The sequence below is a fragment of the Microcebus murinus genome, chromosome 4, assembly GCF_040939455.1.
Source record: "Microcebus murinus isolate Inina chromosome 4, M.murinus_Inina_mat1.0, whole genome shotgun sequence".
Taxonomy (NCBI): Eukaryota; Metazoa; Chordata; class Mammalia; order Primates; family Cheirogaleidae; genus Microcebus; species Microcebus murinus.
Genome location: NC_134107.1, coordinates 58,553,733 through 58,569,106, shown reverse-complemented (window position 1 = coordinate 58,569,106; position 15,374 = coordinate 58,553,733). Strand labels below are relative to the sequence as shown.

Sequence of the window (15,374 nt, the reverse complement as noted above, 5' to 3'; positions counted from 1 at the left end):
CTCCCCCTGCCTTCCCCCCACCTCTCTCTTTCTATTTCTGCCTCTATTTTTTTTCTTTTTTCTGTCTTTGTTCCTCTGTGTGTGTGTTTTCCCTATGCCTCTCTGATCTCTTTGTATTTCTATCTTGATCTCTCTGAGGCTCTGATCCCTCTCTTCTCTCCCTCTTCATGTGTTTCTCTCCCCCTTCCTGTCTCCGTCTGTGTATCTCTCAGTCTCTGTGTGTGTGAGTCTTTTTTCCTCCCTCCCAGCCAGAGTCTCTCTACCCCTCCCTCCCTCTCTCCCTCTCTGTCTGGGCCTCTCTCCGTCCCTCCTCCCTCCTCCCTCCCCCTTCTGCATTATCAGACCTGCTCCAACCTCCTCCCAGAGCCAGCCGAGCAGCAGAGGCAGTGGCAGCCGGAGAGGCGGGAGCAGCAGGGCAGCAGAGCTGGATTGGGGTGTTGAGTTCAGGCTGAGTGGGGGGCAGGCCATTGCTCTTGGTCCCTGTGCCTGCTGGGGGCGCCCTGCCCAGAACTCTGGGCAGAGGGGACAGGGCGAGGAGCCACCTTAGTCTGGCTGGGGAGGCGGACGATGAGGAGTGATGGGGCAGGCATGCGGCCACTCCATCCTCTGCAGGAGCCAGCAGTACCCGGCAGCGCGACCGGCTGAGCCGTGAGTACTAGTGAGGGTCTGGGGTCTGGGTGAGCGGCTGTGAGAGGTGGCACCGACAGGGTCCTGGGAGTCCCTCCAAGGAGCTGGGGTTGGCATGGAGCTGAGCCACGTGGAAGGATCGATCCTGCTCCTGGGCACCCCCTCCCCCGTCGCGAGACCACAGCCTGGAGGGCTTCTGTGTAGGGGTACATGGCACCAACCTAGGAGGTGATGAGACTGGGGTCCCAAAGCAGGGGCTGCTGGCTGGGGGAGGGGTTGATAATGAACCTGAAGCATTTCTTCTGGGGCTGGGGATGGGGGAGGTTTGCTAAGGAGTTTGAGGAGCTCTGGGAGCCGAAATAGGCTGGTTCAGGACCCTGGAGAGGGACAGCGCTTTGGACTGCCGTGGGGGCGTGTGTGTGTGTGTGTGTGTGTGTGTGTGTGTGTGTGTGTGTGTGTGTGTGTGTAAAGGAGAGGGAGAGGGAGAAAATATTAATATAAATAAAAGTGACCCTAAAGCAACAGAGGGTCAGGAGTAACCACTTTCCATTTTCCATGGAATAGGGGATTGGGGTTCAGGGACACTACTTTATGCAACTTTACCCCAAAGCATCTGTCCCAGGATGAGATAAAGAGAGCCATGGTTGGAATGAGGCTCCTGTGTGCCAGCCTTGTGTATGCCCACGTGCAGGGGGTGCATATGCATGTGAGTGGGGGGGCTCCATGAAGGTGCCCCTCTACTAAGGGCCGCCGAGGTGGTAGGCAGGTGACGTGTGTGTGTGTGTGTGTGTGTGTGTGTATGTCCCCAAGTCAGTGGAGGTGCAGGCCTATACAGGCTGTGTAAGGGGGGGTGTGTACGCCTGTGGGAAGTAAGGGACACATTGGGTGTAGAGGTGCCTGTAGAAGAATTCTGGGGTCCTTCATGGTTGGTGTGAAGCAGCCTGTTCGTGAACATCCTGTGCGGCTGTGAGAGTTTATCTGCACATGTCTGAGTGTGAGTGCAGACTGGTGTGTGTATGTATGTAAGTGTGTGTGTTAGGTTGAGTTTCTATGTTGGCATGCATGTTAACATGTGTGCTGTGTCTAAAACAGAATGAATCGATATGCATTTTTTTGGTCTATTCCGTGTGCAGGCGTGTTTGCGTGAGTATTTGTTAGTGTGTGAATAATAGTGTTGCTGTGTGTGTGGGTGTGTGTTAGCATAAGTGTTCTGGTGTGGGTGTGTGATCATGGTACTAGTGTGTATTAATGTGTGTGTATATTGGTGCCTGTGTGGCTGGTGTGTGTGTGTTCATCTGAGCGTGTGTGGGTGGCTGTTTCCTTCCCCTGGTGATCGAAGGCACAGCTGGGACACTGTAGCCCCCTGAGGCAGGGAGGGGGTGGCTGACTGTGTGAGCCCAGGACAATTCATTCTACACCCTGTGGGGAGATGCGGAAAAGAAGCAGGCAATAAGGGCCCTGCCCTCTGGGGCCTCCTAAGCTTCCTAGACATAAAATTGCTGGAGAATAATTAAGCAGTAAAGATCAGTTTCCTGCTAACAGGTGGGAGTAGGTGGGACCTGCATAAGCAAAGGCCCTGGGCTTGGATCGGGCTGTGCCTGGAGCAGGGAGGAGGCTGGGTAAAGAGAGTGGTGGGAAGAGGCCGAAGGGGTAGGCAGGAGCGTGTCCTGCAGGACTTTGAACTCCAGGTCTCTCTGGCTTTATCCAGAGGGCCCTGGGGAGCCCAGGAAGGTTTTATGCATGGGAGGGACATGATCAGTTTTGGGTTTTAGAAACCTGCCTCAGTGGCACTGTTTGAACTAGAAGAGACAGATGGGGCCAGGAGGCCGAAGTGGAGGCCAAGTCAATGCAGGATCAATGAGGTCTGGGGCTTTCTGAAGAGAGACGCTTGAGAACTTGGGAAAGGCTGGATAGAAGGGGATGGGGAAGGGAGTGTCAGGGTGGCTCAGGCTTAGACTGAGGTGGGGGGTGGGGTGGAGGGACCCCAGAGAGTCAGGTTGTCAGGAGGGAAAAATCTCTTGGAAAGCTCAGGCAAGCTGGGGGAAGGCTAGGATGGTGAGAGAGACCCTTGTAAGGTTTTTTACCTAAAATGCAGAAGGTCAGATATCTTGGAGCCATCTTTTGCCAGACAGGGAAACTGAGGCTGTGGTTTCATCACCTTCCTCTAGCCACAAGGCTAGGACTGAATCTCTTCATCAGACTAGACTCTCAATATCCTTCTCCTTCAGACTCTGCCCAGAACCTCCTGGTTGTCTGAGCTGGGTCAGCTCAGTGAGGGTTAATTGCTTTTATGCTCCTTGCACCCCGCCCCAACCTGTTCCCCCTGCCCACTAAGCAGCTCCTGCCACTCTTCCTGCTTCCCACTCCAGTCTCCTGTCCCCAGGGACGGCTGATGGCTTGGCTGGGATCTAGCCAAATGGTGGGGGGAGGCAGAGCTCCTGACAGTACCCCTGCTTCAGTCTTAATGGACTGGGAGTCTCACCCTCAGCCATGCTGCTCTCGGGCCAGGCCTGCACTCCCCAGGCCCCTGCTGCCTGGGCCTGTAAAATCTGCCCACACAGCATGATTCCATTCCTGCACTCACTCATTCATTCACTCAACGCAGACTTCAGTACCTGCTGGGTGTCCACTGGGCTGGTCACTGGGGACACAGAGCAGACACTGACCCTGCTCTCAGTGAGTGCCCAGTCTGATGAGGGAAGCAGGAGTGGGAACGCGCACCCCCACATGCAAGCAGTGCTGTGCAGAGAAAGTGTGGGTGCCACAGCAAGCCAGGCCTCAGAAGACAAGACATTTGGGCTGGACCTTGACGGATGGGTAGGAAGTGCCCAGGCAGGGAAGAGCAGAGGGAACAGCACATCAAAGTGAGTAGGTGGGAAAAAGTGCAGCAGGTTCAAGGGACAGAAAGAGCGTGGGTTGGCATGAGCAAGAAGTGGCATTGAGAAGAGGAAACGAGAGCAGAAGAGACCAGGTTCTGTAGGGTCTCCAATGACGGACTAAGGAGTGTGACATTTTCCTCATAGGAAATGGAGTTTTGAAAGGAAGCCTCCCCTAGGAAGCTCTCCTTGGTTCTTCCTTCCCTCTGACCCCATGACCCACCCTAAGTCTCTCTCCCTGACGGTGCAGGACCAAAAATGTGGCTCAGACTCGGCCTTCCCCTTCAGTGTCCCCTGTATGTGAGTCCCTTACCACTCGGCCAAGGAGTTCCAGAAAGGGAGGAGCTGCGTCCTCTTGCTGCCCCACCACACTGGCGGCACAAGGCTGGGCACCCGGGCTCCATGCAGTCTCTGGGTGGGAGGAGACATTAAGAGCATCTGGGTCGTTTTCTAGCAGTTGATTTACTCCTCTCTGCAGCGTGCCTGCAGATCTACTCAGCCCCCTGCTTGCACACTCCCAGTGGCAGGATGCTCATCCCTTCCCTCCTGGGCAGCCCTTCCCCTGTGGTGATGATACCTGCCCTGGGTCTTCCCTATGGGGCCCGGCTACTCCAGGCTACCCAGCCTGACCTTATGTCCTTTCTCCATCCTGTGTCACTGTCCTCCTCAGCAGGGCCAGGCTGGGCATAATGATCCAGGAGGGGTACAAGCACATCCTAGACAGCGAGTGGGAGGAATAAGCAGCCTTGTTAACTACAAGTGGTGAAACTAAGGTGGGGCAGGCCCTGACTCCTCTCTGAAAATAATAATAAAATGCAGGCATGGCCAGAAAAGGGAATGAGAAGAAATTCCTACCAGTGCAGACAGGCTGCAGAATCTCCTGGCTTCATGAGAGTAGGCTGTGGGGCCAAGGGGAAAAGTCTCTGAGGACAGGAGGGAGAGTTGGAGGGACTGTCAGTTCCTGACCCTCCCAGGGGTGAGTGAAGTCATCTAGGGAGAGGGAGACTGGGGGTGCTGAGAGAGACCGGGAAGGAGGGTCAGGATTCATTGTTCATTCATGTAGTTGCCATTCACTGCACTGCTGCCCTATGGAACACGACAGCCTACGGGGAGGACAGAGCCATGACCACGTGGACGGAAGCCCAGAGTCTTCCCTACCTGTGCCAGTGTCGGTGGTGGTGGGAGGGGACCAGTGGGGCTGGCCTTAGAAAGGAAAGTCACTGCAGGTAGAGTTGAGGGACAGCTCCAGGAAGAGGAAATACCACGTGCAAAGGCCATGAGGTAAGAGCAAGCATGGTTTAGTTTATGCGAGGACTATAGGAGTTCAGAGTGGCCTAAACATGAAGCACAAGGCTTGGGGAAGCACTGGGCAGAGATGGAGCAGGAAAGGAGTAGGGAATTGAGGTTAGACTACAGGAAACATTCTCTGCCCTGGAGGTGTCCCCAACAATCTTTCTTTTTCTTTTTTTCTTTTTCTTTTTTTTTTTTTTTTTTTTTGAGACAGAGTCTTACTTTGTTGTCCAGGCTAGAGTGAGTGCCGTGGCGTCAGCCTAGCTCACAGCAACCTCAAACTCCTGGGCTCCAGTGATCCTTCTGCCTCAGCCTCCCGAGTAGCTGGGACTACAGGCATGCGCCACTATGCCCGGCTAATTTTTTTTTTTTATATATATATCAGTTGGCCAATTAATTTCTTTCTGTTTATAGTAGAGACGGGGTCTCGCTCTTGCTCAGGCTGGTTTTGAACTCCTGACCTTGAGCAATCCGCCCGCCTCGGCCTCCCAAGAGCTAGGATTACAGGCGTGAGCCACAGCGCCCGGCCTTCTTTTTTTTTTTGAGACAGAGTCTCACTCTGTTGCCTAGGCTAGAGTGCCGTGGGGTCCACCTAGCTCACAGCAACCTCAAACTCCTGGGCTCAAGCGATCTTCCTGCCTCAGCCGCCCGAGTAGCTGGGATGACAGGCATGTGCCACCATGCCCGGCTAATTTTTTGTATGTATTTTTAGTTGACTAATTGATTTCTTTGTATTTTTTTTTTTTTTAGTAGAGATGGAGTCTCACTCTTGCTCAGGCTGGTTTCGAACTCCTGACCTTGAGCAATCCACCCGCCTCAGCCTCCCAGAGTGCTAGGATTACAGGCGTGAGCCACCGTGCCCAGCCTTGTCCCCAACAATCTTGATGGGTCAGCATCATTGGACATTTGCGACTTCTTGGTCTCTCCTAGCGCTCCTGACCAGGCCTGCCAAGGACTCTTGCCTTGCTTGAGAATGGGGTGTTCAATGAACAGAGACCCTGGAAATGAGAAAGAGGCAGTGACTGAAGAATGTGGGTCCCATCCAGAAACTGACATGCAAATGAATGCAAAGCAATATGCAAATTGGCTGGCTGGGGCTTGGCAGCTTTGGTTGGAAGAATGAGACATCACCCCCTTCCATGCTGGCCTCCTGTCCCTCTGCCCCAGCCCCCGGGACAGCCAGAACAGCCTTGTCTGCTGCTCCGAGTACCCCAGCTTGTCTGAGCCACAAGATTGTGGCCTACAGGGCGGAGGCCATGGGATCCCTGTAAGCACCCTCCTCCTCTGGGAAGTCGATATATTTAGTAACAGGGATGTTTTCACACATTTATCTCCCATTGTTCAGCTGCTCGCTCCCTGCGAAAGGCCAGGTCCCCAGTGACGTGACCCAGTTCTTGAAGTCCCTGAAGTCACCCTTCTCACTGCCCTCCCTGAAAAACACAAGGCAACCAGGGCTTGGTGCAGCCAAAGGGATTTGAGTCAGATATCTAGAAGGACTTCCCAACAGTCTAGTCACAGAGGTCTGTGGATCCTAGGATTTCTGGGCTCTCATTCTTTGGATGGTTGAGACGAGACATTGAAGATAGAACAGAGAAGGTGGCAGGCAGGTGTAGGCTCAAATTTTAGCACCATTACTCCATAGCTGTGTGGTACTGGGCAAGTTACTTAAGTTCTCTGAACCTCATGTCAACAGTGGAGTGGAGGTAACCATGCTTTCCTGGCAGATGGTTGTGAAGAATCTGGAAGTGCAGAGCTCAGCCCCAGGCGTGCAGCAGGTGCTCCTAAAGGTTAGCTACCGCCATTATGAACTGCCCACACTCACCTACACTTCTAGAAACATTCGTGGGGCCTGGAGGGCAAGAGCCGAGCAGGAGGCTGTCATCATGTGAGAGTGACAAGGAGGCCTGAAATGGACTCCTGGTGGTGGTGGCTATAGTGAGAAGTACTGACACTCTGTGGGAGCAGCTGCAGGATCTCTGAGACATGTGACCACCTTGCTAGGCTGCTCTGGCTGGTCTGAGACCAATCCCCAGAGATCACAGGGGAAGCAAGGGCTTGGTGAGGAAGGGGTTAAGCCATTGGAAGTCTGTGAGTCATTCTGGGAGTTGTAGTCTGGTGTGAATTTGCAGTGAGTCTGGTGTGAAACTGCCTGCTTTAATCCAAATCCACACCCTGCTGCTGAGGCTGGCTGACAGCAGGCCCTGGTGGGTGATGGGAGGTGTGGGGCCCAAAAGTAAGCAGCCTCAATCCTTCCTTCAGGGATCACCTGGCTTGCTGTGTTGGGGGCATAGGCAGGAGCAGGGATAAAAGGATTAAGCCATAATTACAACTCCACACATTCACACAGAAGTTTACACCCGTCTGAACACTGTTTTCACATCTATGATCTCATTTAATCCTTTCCACAAACCCAAGAGAAGGCTGTTTTCTGCATGAAGAAACAGGACCTGAGAGGGAAAACAACTTGCCCACAGGCATTTAGCTGGTGACTGGTAGAGCCAGGCCTGGTGCAAAGGCCTGTCTGCCTCCAAAGCTCCTGTGCTTTTCACAAATTATTTTTCCAGATGGCAAAGGCCAGGGCTTGAAGAACAGGCAAGATATGGACACTTAAAGTTGGGGGTGGGACATCTCAGCAGAGGAGCAGCTGAGCAAGATGCGGCTCAGGGGAAAGAAGGCAAGGGCCATGCCCTTTGGGATGTGAGGCTGAGCTGTGGGCTAGCTGGGCCTCAGAAACCTGATTCCAGGCTCAGAATTTGGCCCTCCAGGATCCACCCTGGCTTTTGAGCAGGGACAGGATCTGATTTACATTGGGCTTTGGGAGAATTGATCTTGCAGCTTGGGCTGAATGGGTTGAAGTGGAGAAACCATGGTCAGCCTGAGGCTTCTTACCTCCATCCTTGGTGCACTTAGCACTTTGCTCCTCTTCTGTCCTCCTAATTTCTTCTCAGTTTCTTCTTCCTCTTTTTTCTCTTCAACTCCTCTCAACCCTAGGCTGGGGAGTGATGACTTGTGTACCGCAGAGCTGTGCTGCAATGCCACATGTCTCCAGCAGGGGGTGCTGTCACACATTGTCCATTGCTGCCTGGGTCTTCCTTATGTTTGCAGAGCCAGTAGGAGAGAAGAGTCCTGAGGAGGAGCAGAGGTGGAGAGTGGGGACAAGGGTGACCCATCGCTCTCTGCCTCTACTGAGCCCAGGATGAGAGGGCCCTGCTAAAGGGATCTAGGGAGGAATGAAGGCTGAGGAGAGGCTGAACCCCACACAGCAGGGACAGACACACAGAAGAGGTCATGCCAGCGGACAAGAAATTTTCTCCTCACAGTTCTGGGACAGGCAAGATTTGGAAATGGATTTAGAATGACATTGCGGTTGGGTCTGGGTTTCTACTGGGTTGTGATCTGCTTGATACTGAGATGCAGGGTGAAATTGGTTGGTTTTTTGGTGTCTGTCTGTGTCTCGGTGTATGTGTGTATATCTGACTGCAACCTTCCGGTTGCACATGTGTGTATATGGGTGTGAGAGGGTGAGAATGTGTGGGTTAGTTTTGTATAAAAGTGTGGATAATAATCATATATGTGAGCATGTGTGTCTATTTTTATGTGTGACTGGTAAAGTATATGCATGCAAATGTGGCTGGTGTGCATGTGTAGGGTGTTATGTACATATGTTCTAGCAAAACTGTGTGCGTGTGTGTCTCTGTGTGTACAGGTGTGTGTTGGAGTGTGAGTGCAGGGATGGGGGAATGTGTGGGGCCCAGACATTCCCGCTAAGGCTAACCTGCTAAGGCCACGCCCAACATCTGGCTACTCAACACTGTCTCTCCTGGGTCCCACCTGCTTGAAGGTAGCGAGAGATGTGTGTGGACTTGGCCTTTAGGGACTGTCATACCTCTTATTCGTGTGGGAGGCAGGGCTTCCTCATGGGACCCTGGGACCCCCTCCTAGTCAGGCTTTGTGTTTCGGCTCAGGCTGGGCCAGCCCAGGACCCTAGGCTATTGGACTGAGGAGCTGGACCTGGCTGGGAAGCAGCTAGGTTCCATTCTCCCCAGGTATGCCTAATGGTCACGCCTATACCTCGCTAAGAGGATTTCGGGGACTCCCAGCCCAGTCCTCTTGTGTGGATGCAAATATGGAAGTCCAGAGAGGGGCAGTGATTAACCCAAGGTCACCCAGCAAGATCCAGGGGGCAGATGGCAGGCCTCAGAGCAGAGAGGAAGGTGTGTCTGGCCTGGAAGTCTCCCTGCTTGCAGCCCCTAGAGCAGCTGGGCTGCTCAGAGCAGATCCAAGTCCATGGTGTGAGGCTACCTCCTGCGCCTGGGCATGCCCACTCCTCCCGGGCCACAGATGCTGCCTTTGAAGTTTCTACCAGAGCTTCTGCATGCTGTGAGACTCCTCCTGGGGACTTGTGAAGTCCGCCATGCCACAGAGCATGGAGACCCCATGGCGAGGAGCCCAGTGGTGGAGTGGGCCTGGGGAGGGGCCTCCTCTAGAAGCCTCAATTTCTTCATCTTTGCAGCAGGTGTTTTTTTTTTTTTTTTCCCTAGGTTTCTACTATTCTAACATTCAAGGCTTGCCCTATAATCTCTCCTTGAGCTCTTAATACTGAGACAGTGCTGGGATTGTGGGGGAGTCCTGGAGGCCCGGCTTGGCTCAAAGTGAAGGAGGCAGGGCAGTCCCCATAGAGAAGGGACTGCCCTGGGAAGGAGGGATGAGCTTCCCATCCATGGGGGGAGGTGAGAGCCATTGCTGGACAGCCTGGTTAGGGAGGCTGCAGATGAGGCTTCTGCCCCAGTAGGGAAGTTAGTTGCAAACTCACTGAAGTCCCTTCAAACTGTAGCTGCCATGCAGGGACCAGAGAACAGCATGCTTTGGCCTTTTCGGTCAGGGAAGATTTGCGTCCCCAGAGCAATCCCCCTGGTGGTCTGGGCAGTGGAAAGGTGTGGGGTTAGACAGCCCAGCTGGAAGCAGGGAGATCCCCTTCCCTGGGAAAGTGGAGAGAAATTTGTTTTCCTGGGCGTTTGAGGATACAGGCAGGGCCTGGATTCGAGGACAGTCTGGGGTGGAGCTGGGGGTGGCTTGGAGAGAATTAGGCAACTCTGCGGCAGCTTTGCTGTTGAGCACTGGCAGGAGGAACAGACAGGCACGTCCCGAGTCATGGGGGGCTCTAGAGAGGGAGGCCCATGGTTGGGGGGCTCAGGCATGGACCCTGACTGGGGCAGAGGGGCAGAGTGGGAGGCCTCCTGGGGTGCAGGGCTGGGCGGGGGGGTTGGGGAGGGGAGGAGAAGAGCAGGCTGTCCCACGTCTTTCCCACACCAGAGTGCTTGCAGTTGTCCTAAACTCTGAGTGGGGTGGGACTTGGGGGCCAGATGGAGAGAACTCACGTGTACAGAGTGCTCTTTATGTTTTTTAAATTACCTTGTTTAATCACCTCAACAATCCTTCAAGGAGCTAGCACCATTTTGTAGAGGGGAAACAGATGATACACTTCAATGGCTTAGCTGAAGGCAGTTTAGTGAAGCAACTACTATAGAGATGGGGAGGGGTTAAGGGAGCCTGTCGAGGTGCTCAGGACTAGCATCCAAGAAGCCCGAGGGGCAAGGAGAGGGCCCCATGTCCCAGGGCGGGGCCTTGCAGAAGGCAATGCCCTCTAGGTGCTGTAGCTGCAGCCACTGCATGTCAAAGGAGGCAGGTGGGTGAGGGCTAGATGCCTCGCGTGGGCCTGCTGGCCTTGCACCCTCTGCTCTCCTGCCAGTGCCCAGCCCACACTGGCAGAACCATCTGGGCTCCCCTGCCCTGTGGCTGCTAGGGCAAGGGAGCCTGGATGGTCAGCCTCCGGGGCACAGAACCCAGCAGGAGAGGGTGGAGATTGGATCTGGAGGGACAAATGGATGATGGGAAACTGAAACTGAAGTCCAGAGAGGGTGTGCACTTGCCCAAGGTCACACAGCTGGTTGGTCTCAGAGTTGGAGTCAGAAGCCAGGCCCTGACCGTGATTACCCACTTTGTCACATTTGCTGAGGTCTGGTGGGTGGCCAGGCACTACCAGTGCTTCCTGAGTGTACCCACATGCACCTAGTCGTCCACCCTTGGCCTGGGAGCTGCTTCCTGCCACAACTGCTCTGCTCCCTATCCATGCTGCACTGGGGCTGCCAAAGAATGTCATTGTCAGGATTCAGTATGGCCTGGACCCCCACTGGTCACCTGCTTATTCATTCCACCTGTCCTGGGTGACGCCCTGGTGTACCCTGCCCTCTGCTTGTCATTTCACCCTGGCCTTGGAGATGGACCAGACAGTCCTTGCCCTCCTCTTTGTTAGTGACAGGCACACCCAGACACAGGCCATCAACTTTTGGGTGAGTGCTAGGGCCGCTGATGAGGACACTTCCTGGGAGGTGATGCTGGGTCTTAGCCTTAAAGAACAAAGAAAGTTTTCCAGGCGGAGGAGAGGAGGAAGGGTATTCCAGGCAGAGCCCAGCAAGAGCAGAGGTGTGGAGGAAAGCAAGAAGTCAAGGGTGCAGGTCCAGGGCTCCAGGCTGGAGGACGCGCAGTGGTGGAGAGGAAGGCGTGGAGACGCAGCTCACAAGGGGAAGCAGAGTGGGGTGTGAGCGGGGTCCGGCCGGGGTTACCTTCTGGTTTAAGAAGCTCAAAGTGAAGGGCGAATTGGGGGCATGAGGAAGCTGGTGTGGAGACCCAGGGGAGGGGCAATACTGAGGGTGGCTGAGGACATGTGAGTTGCACAGACAGGTCAGAGGAGTGACAGCCTCTACCCCAGCTCTCCAGCTGAGCTATGGCCCTCGTTCCTTGGTGTCCGCCCACCAGTGCAGGGGTGTGGCGGCTCTAGACCCTCCTTCAGGGCTACCCCCCTGCCTCATGCTGCCTGTGGCCTTCATGCTCAGGAGCACCCATCCATGGCACCCATAAGCTACCCCTTGAGATACAGGTCCCCAAGAGCAAAGCTGCGTCATCTCCTGATGACACTTCTGGCCCCTCCACTGCCAAGTCTCATAAAAGGCCTCCCTTTGAAGACCTTCCTCCAGGAGTTGGGTCTCAGTTCTTCTTGCTATCCAGAGCCTAGGCCTTGGGCCTCCCTAGGAGACGAATTGGTGAAGGTAGCCCCTTATGGTGCTCAGGGACCTTGGCCCAGCCAGCTCATCCATGTGCTGGTGGGGACCCACTTCCTGCCTCACTGGCCCTTGGGCAGCTGACTCATTATCAGTGTCGATTCACATCTCTCATGCAGCCTTCTCCCCCACGAAGGGCCTGACAGACATTAGGTACTGTTGGGTGCAACTGGATCCCAGCACTAGCACCTCCCTGACCCAGGCTTCTCCTCCCAGCCCCAGCTGCCTGAGCTAAGGAAGTGTCCTGGCCACAAACATAGAGCACAGTGAGACCCAGGCACAAGCTAGGCATAGGGACATGCACACTAACACAAATATATGGAGAGAAATAAACTCAGTAGGTATAGAGGAACTCCCCACACAAAACAGCAGGCCACAGCCACAGACATGGAGAGACCCATGATATGCACACACAACACAGACATCAACATATGCTGAGAAACTGGCACGGGCTCAATCTAAAAATTAACCTAGAAGAAAAGAAAGAACTGAGACACCCATGCACACAACTCCAGTGAACACACCCGGACATGCAGCGCAGGTGTGATTTAGCACATGCGCGGTGCACCTGAGAAGCGCTCACACAGATGTGGCCAGACTGAGCTGCCTGTGGCTTCCTGTGTGTGGGGCATCTCTCACCTCTGGGCTGCTGCACGGACTGGTCCCTTTGCCTGGAACACCCTTCCCTGATGCTCCCTATTTCTACCTGGCGAATCCCTATCACTCTTCAGGTCTTGGTGTCCTCTCTTCCAGAAGACTCCTCCTTCCTTGGTAGGGGCCTTTCCATGCTCCCCAGCCTTGCAGCTCTTCCTGCCACATGGCATCGTGGACTGTTTTCCACCGAGTCTCTGTCAAGTTCTGGGATGAAAGATTTTGCCTGTGCCCAGTGAGGTGGTGAGTGTGGGTATGAGCAGGCCATTAGGGCCACAAAACTGGACAGGGACAATTTCTGTGGGCTGTGAGCCAGGAATAGCAGTGAGGAGCCCTAGCTACTCAGGGCCTGAGAAGCAATTAAAGCCCTGGGCTGGCACAGCCGACACCGCCTGCCTCATTTTCTCAGACCTTGCCGATTTCTTTTGTGTTTCTTCCAGGCTTGCTGCCTGACCCAGTTCCCTCCTTCCCGAAGCCAGCCTTGCCTCTTGCCACCTCTCCGAGTGCACACACGCCCCCTTGCCTTCTCTGCTTGGGCGTGCCCTGCCCCTATGTACAGGAACAGTGAAATCCTCATTATGCAAGGCCTGGGGTCAGAGGGCACGTCCTCCGTGCGGGCTTCCTGCCCGGGCCAGTTAGTGCTGGGCAAGAGCCCGATCATGAGCACAAGCCTTGGGGACTGTCCCTTGTTTCAAATCTCAGTTCCTCTGCTTCTTAACTGCAAGGTTTGTGCAAGTTCTGCCACCTTTGTTCCCTTGTCTGTAGAAAGGGGAGGATAAGAGAGCCCCCTCGTTATCCTCATTAGGGCTGTGGCGGGGATTAAATGAGACAAAGTGTGTAATGGACCTGGCCCGTGGTTCAGCTCTCTCCGGACCGCAGGAGAGCAGGGAGAGCTAATGAGATCAAGGATGCACAGGTGCACTCGGGAGGTGCCTGGCAAGTCCTTGCTAATTGGCCCCGAGTGAAACAAACATCTGCTGTGTGAGCACCTACTATGCGTCCTCCACAGCTGGTTCTTTGCATCTCCCCAGCTCGGCTTCTGCGTGCCGGCCAATTCTGCACAGCTGTTGCTGCTGTGGGGCCCAGAAGGTGGGCGTGTGACATCTTTTTTAAAATTTGTTTTTGTGTTTTTACATTTGCTTTATTAAGATATAATTTACAAACAATAAAATCACCAATTTGAAGTGTGTAATGAGTTTTGATAAATATATACAGTCATGTAACCCACCATGGCAATCAAGAAAAGAATACTTTTATCCCCCCAAGCTTCCCTTGTGCCCTTTGTAGTCAATCCCCTTAGGGGGGTGACTTCTTACAGGGCCGTGAGAGGTGCTGGGTTTTCCTGGAGCTGACAGCCTGGGCACACGGAGGAGGAAGATGCTGAGGAACTGCTCCCTCTCTGGGCGGCCGTTCCCGGGCCAGGCAGGGAAGGGATGCGCGGGTCATGGTCTCCTGAGGGCGGGTCCTGGATGTGAGGGCTGGACCAGCTGGAAGCGGTGGCTTCAGAAATCACAGAGTGGGTGACCGAGAGTAGAGAACTGGTGTTGCCACACACCTGCCCCTCCTGGGACCACCGTGGCCCTGGTGGCAAAGGCCATCTGTTGGTCCAGACTGGAGTGGGGCTGGCCATGATGACTCCACCCTCTCTCCATCCTCCCCACGCTCAAGGACTATAACCCCACTCTGTGGATTAACAATTCCTTGAAAAGAAGGGGGACACTTTTGTTCCCCAGTTCTAGAAGCAAATATTAAAGCAATTATGTAACTAGCAATAAATTACTTAAAGTAGTGACTCACTCAGCTTAATTAGAGCGCGAGCAGGGAGGGATTAAGGTATTTTTAGAGCACACACCTCGCTCCCTCCTGTGGGGGGAGGCCTCTGTGAGAGGTGGTGGAGGAGGGCCGGGAGCTCATGGAAGCTCCCCAGGTGTCTGCAAGGAGATGGAAGCTGATCCTCCGGCCCACTAGGCCCTAACAGAGGCCAAGGCCAAGGGATTCAGATCAGACACAAGGAACCCTTCCCAGTGGCGCCTATTGGCGAACTGGGACAGGTACACTAGATTATAAACTCTTTGAGGGCAGGGACTAGGTCTGTGACACCCCCCAACCCCCACCCAGGAACAGACCAAGAATGAGACTTGGGAGTGAGACATGTCTGGGTTTGAATGCTGCCTTCACTGGTTACTCACACGTGGTCTTGGGCAGGTTCCTTTATCGCCTCAAGCTCTGCCCTTTCCTCCATTGCAACGTGGGCATAACAATATTCACCCACCTTCGTACGTAGTGTAAGGGTCAGGTGGGTTAATACGAGCAAAGCAGGCCTCAGTGCTGACTCTACTAGACCAAATGCCCCACAAGGGCAGGGGCTGGGTTTGTTTTGTTCACTATTGTATTCTGAGCTGCATGCATGGACTGCACATAGTAGGTGCTCAATAAATGCTTTGCTATATGACTGCATGTTAGTTTTGTTTGCATTCTCCTGTTCCAAATAGGCTCCTTTTCCTGGTCATGAGTGAAGAATACAGGCAGCATGTGTAGTGGGCCTTGCAGGCGGAGCCCGGCCTTTCTCCTCCAGGCTGAGGAGCTGGTGACTTCCAGGGAGAGGCCTGGAAGGGTTCAGAACCATGGAAGGATCCGACCCGCATTGGTTGGGTTGGTCTTGTTGCCAGGAGGGTAGCTGGGTGGGAAGATCCTCCCACTGTGGCCCCTACAACCTGGGGTGGGAGGAGGAAGTGTCCTCAGCCTAGCCTGATGGGGGAGACTGGGACCCTCACCCACCGTTGCTGGGAGTTCAGAGGAGGCAGCCTCCTGG

The 15,374-nt window shown here is 54.3% G+C and overlaps 1 protein-coding gene across 2 annotated transcripts in view; it reads left to right on the top strand.

Annotated features, from left to right (window-relative positions):
- Positions 1-361: 361 nt before the first annotated feature.
- PDE2A (phosphodiesterase 2A) overlaps positions 362-15,374 on the top strand; it is a 92,899-nt gene continuing 77,886 nt past the window's right edge. Inside the window, exon 1 of one of the 2 annotated variants that reach the window (XM_012745073.3) lies at positions 362-648. In XM_012745073.3, coding sequence (XP_012600527.2) covers positions 578-648 — 71 coding nt within the window. In that variant the 5' untranslated portion in view covers positions 362-577. The remainder of the gene's footprint in view (positions 649-15,374) is intronic. The other variant, XM_012745076.3, reaches the window with a different exon arrangement.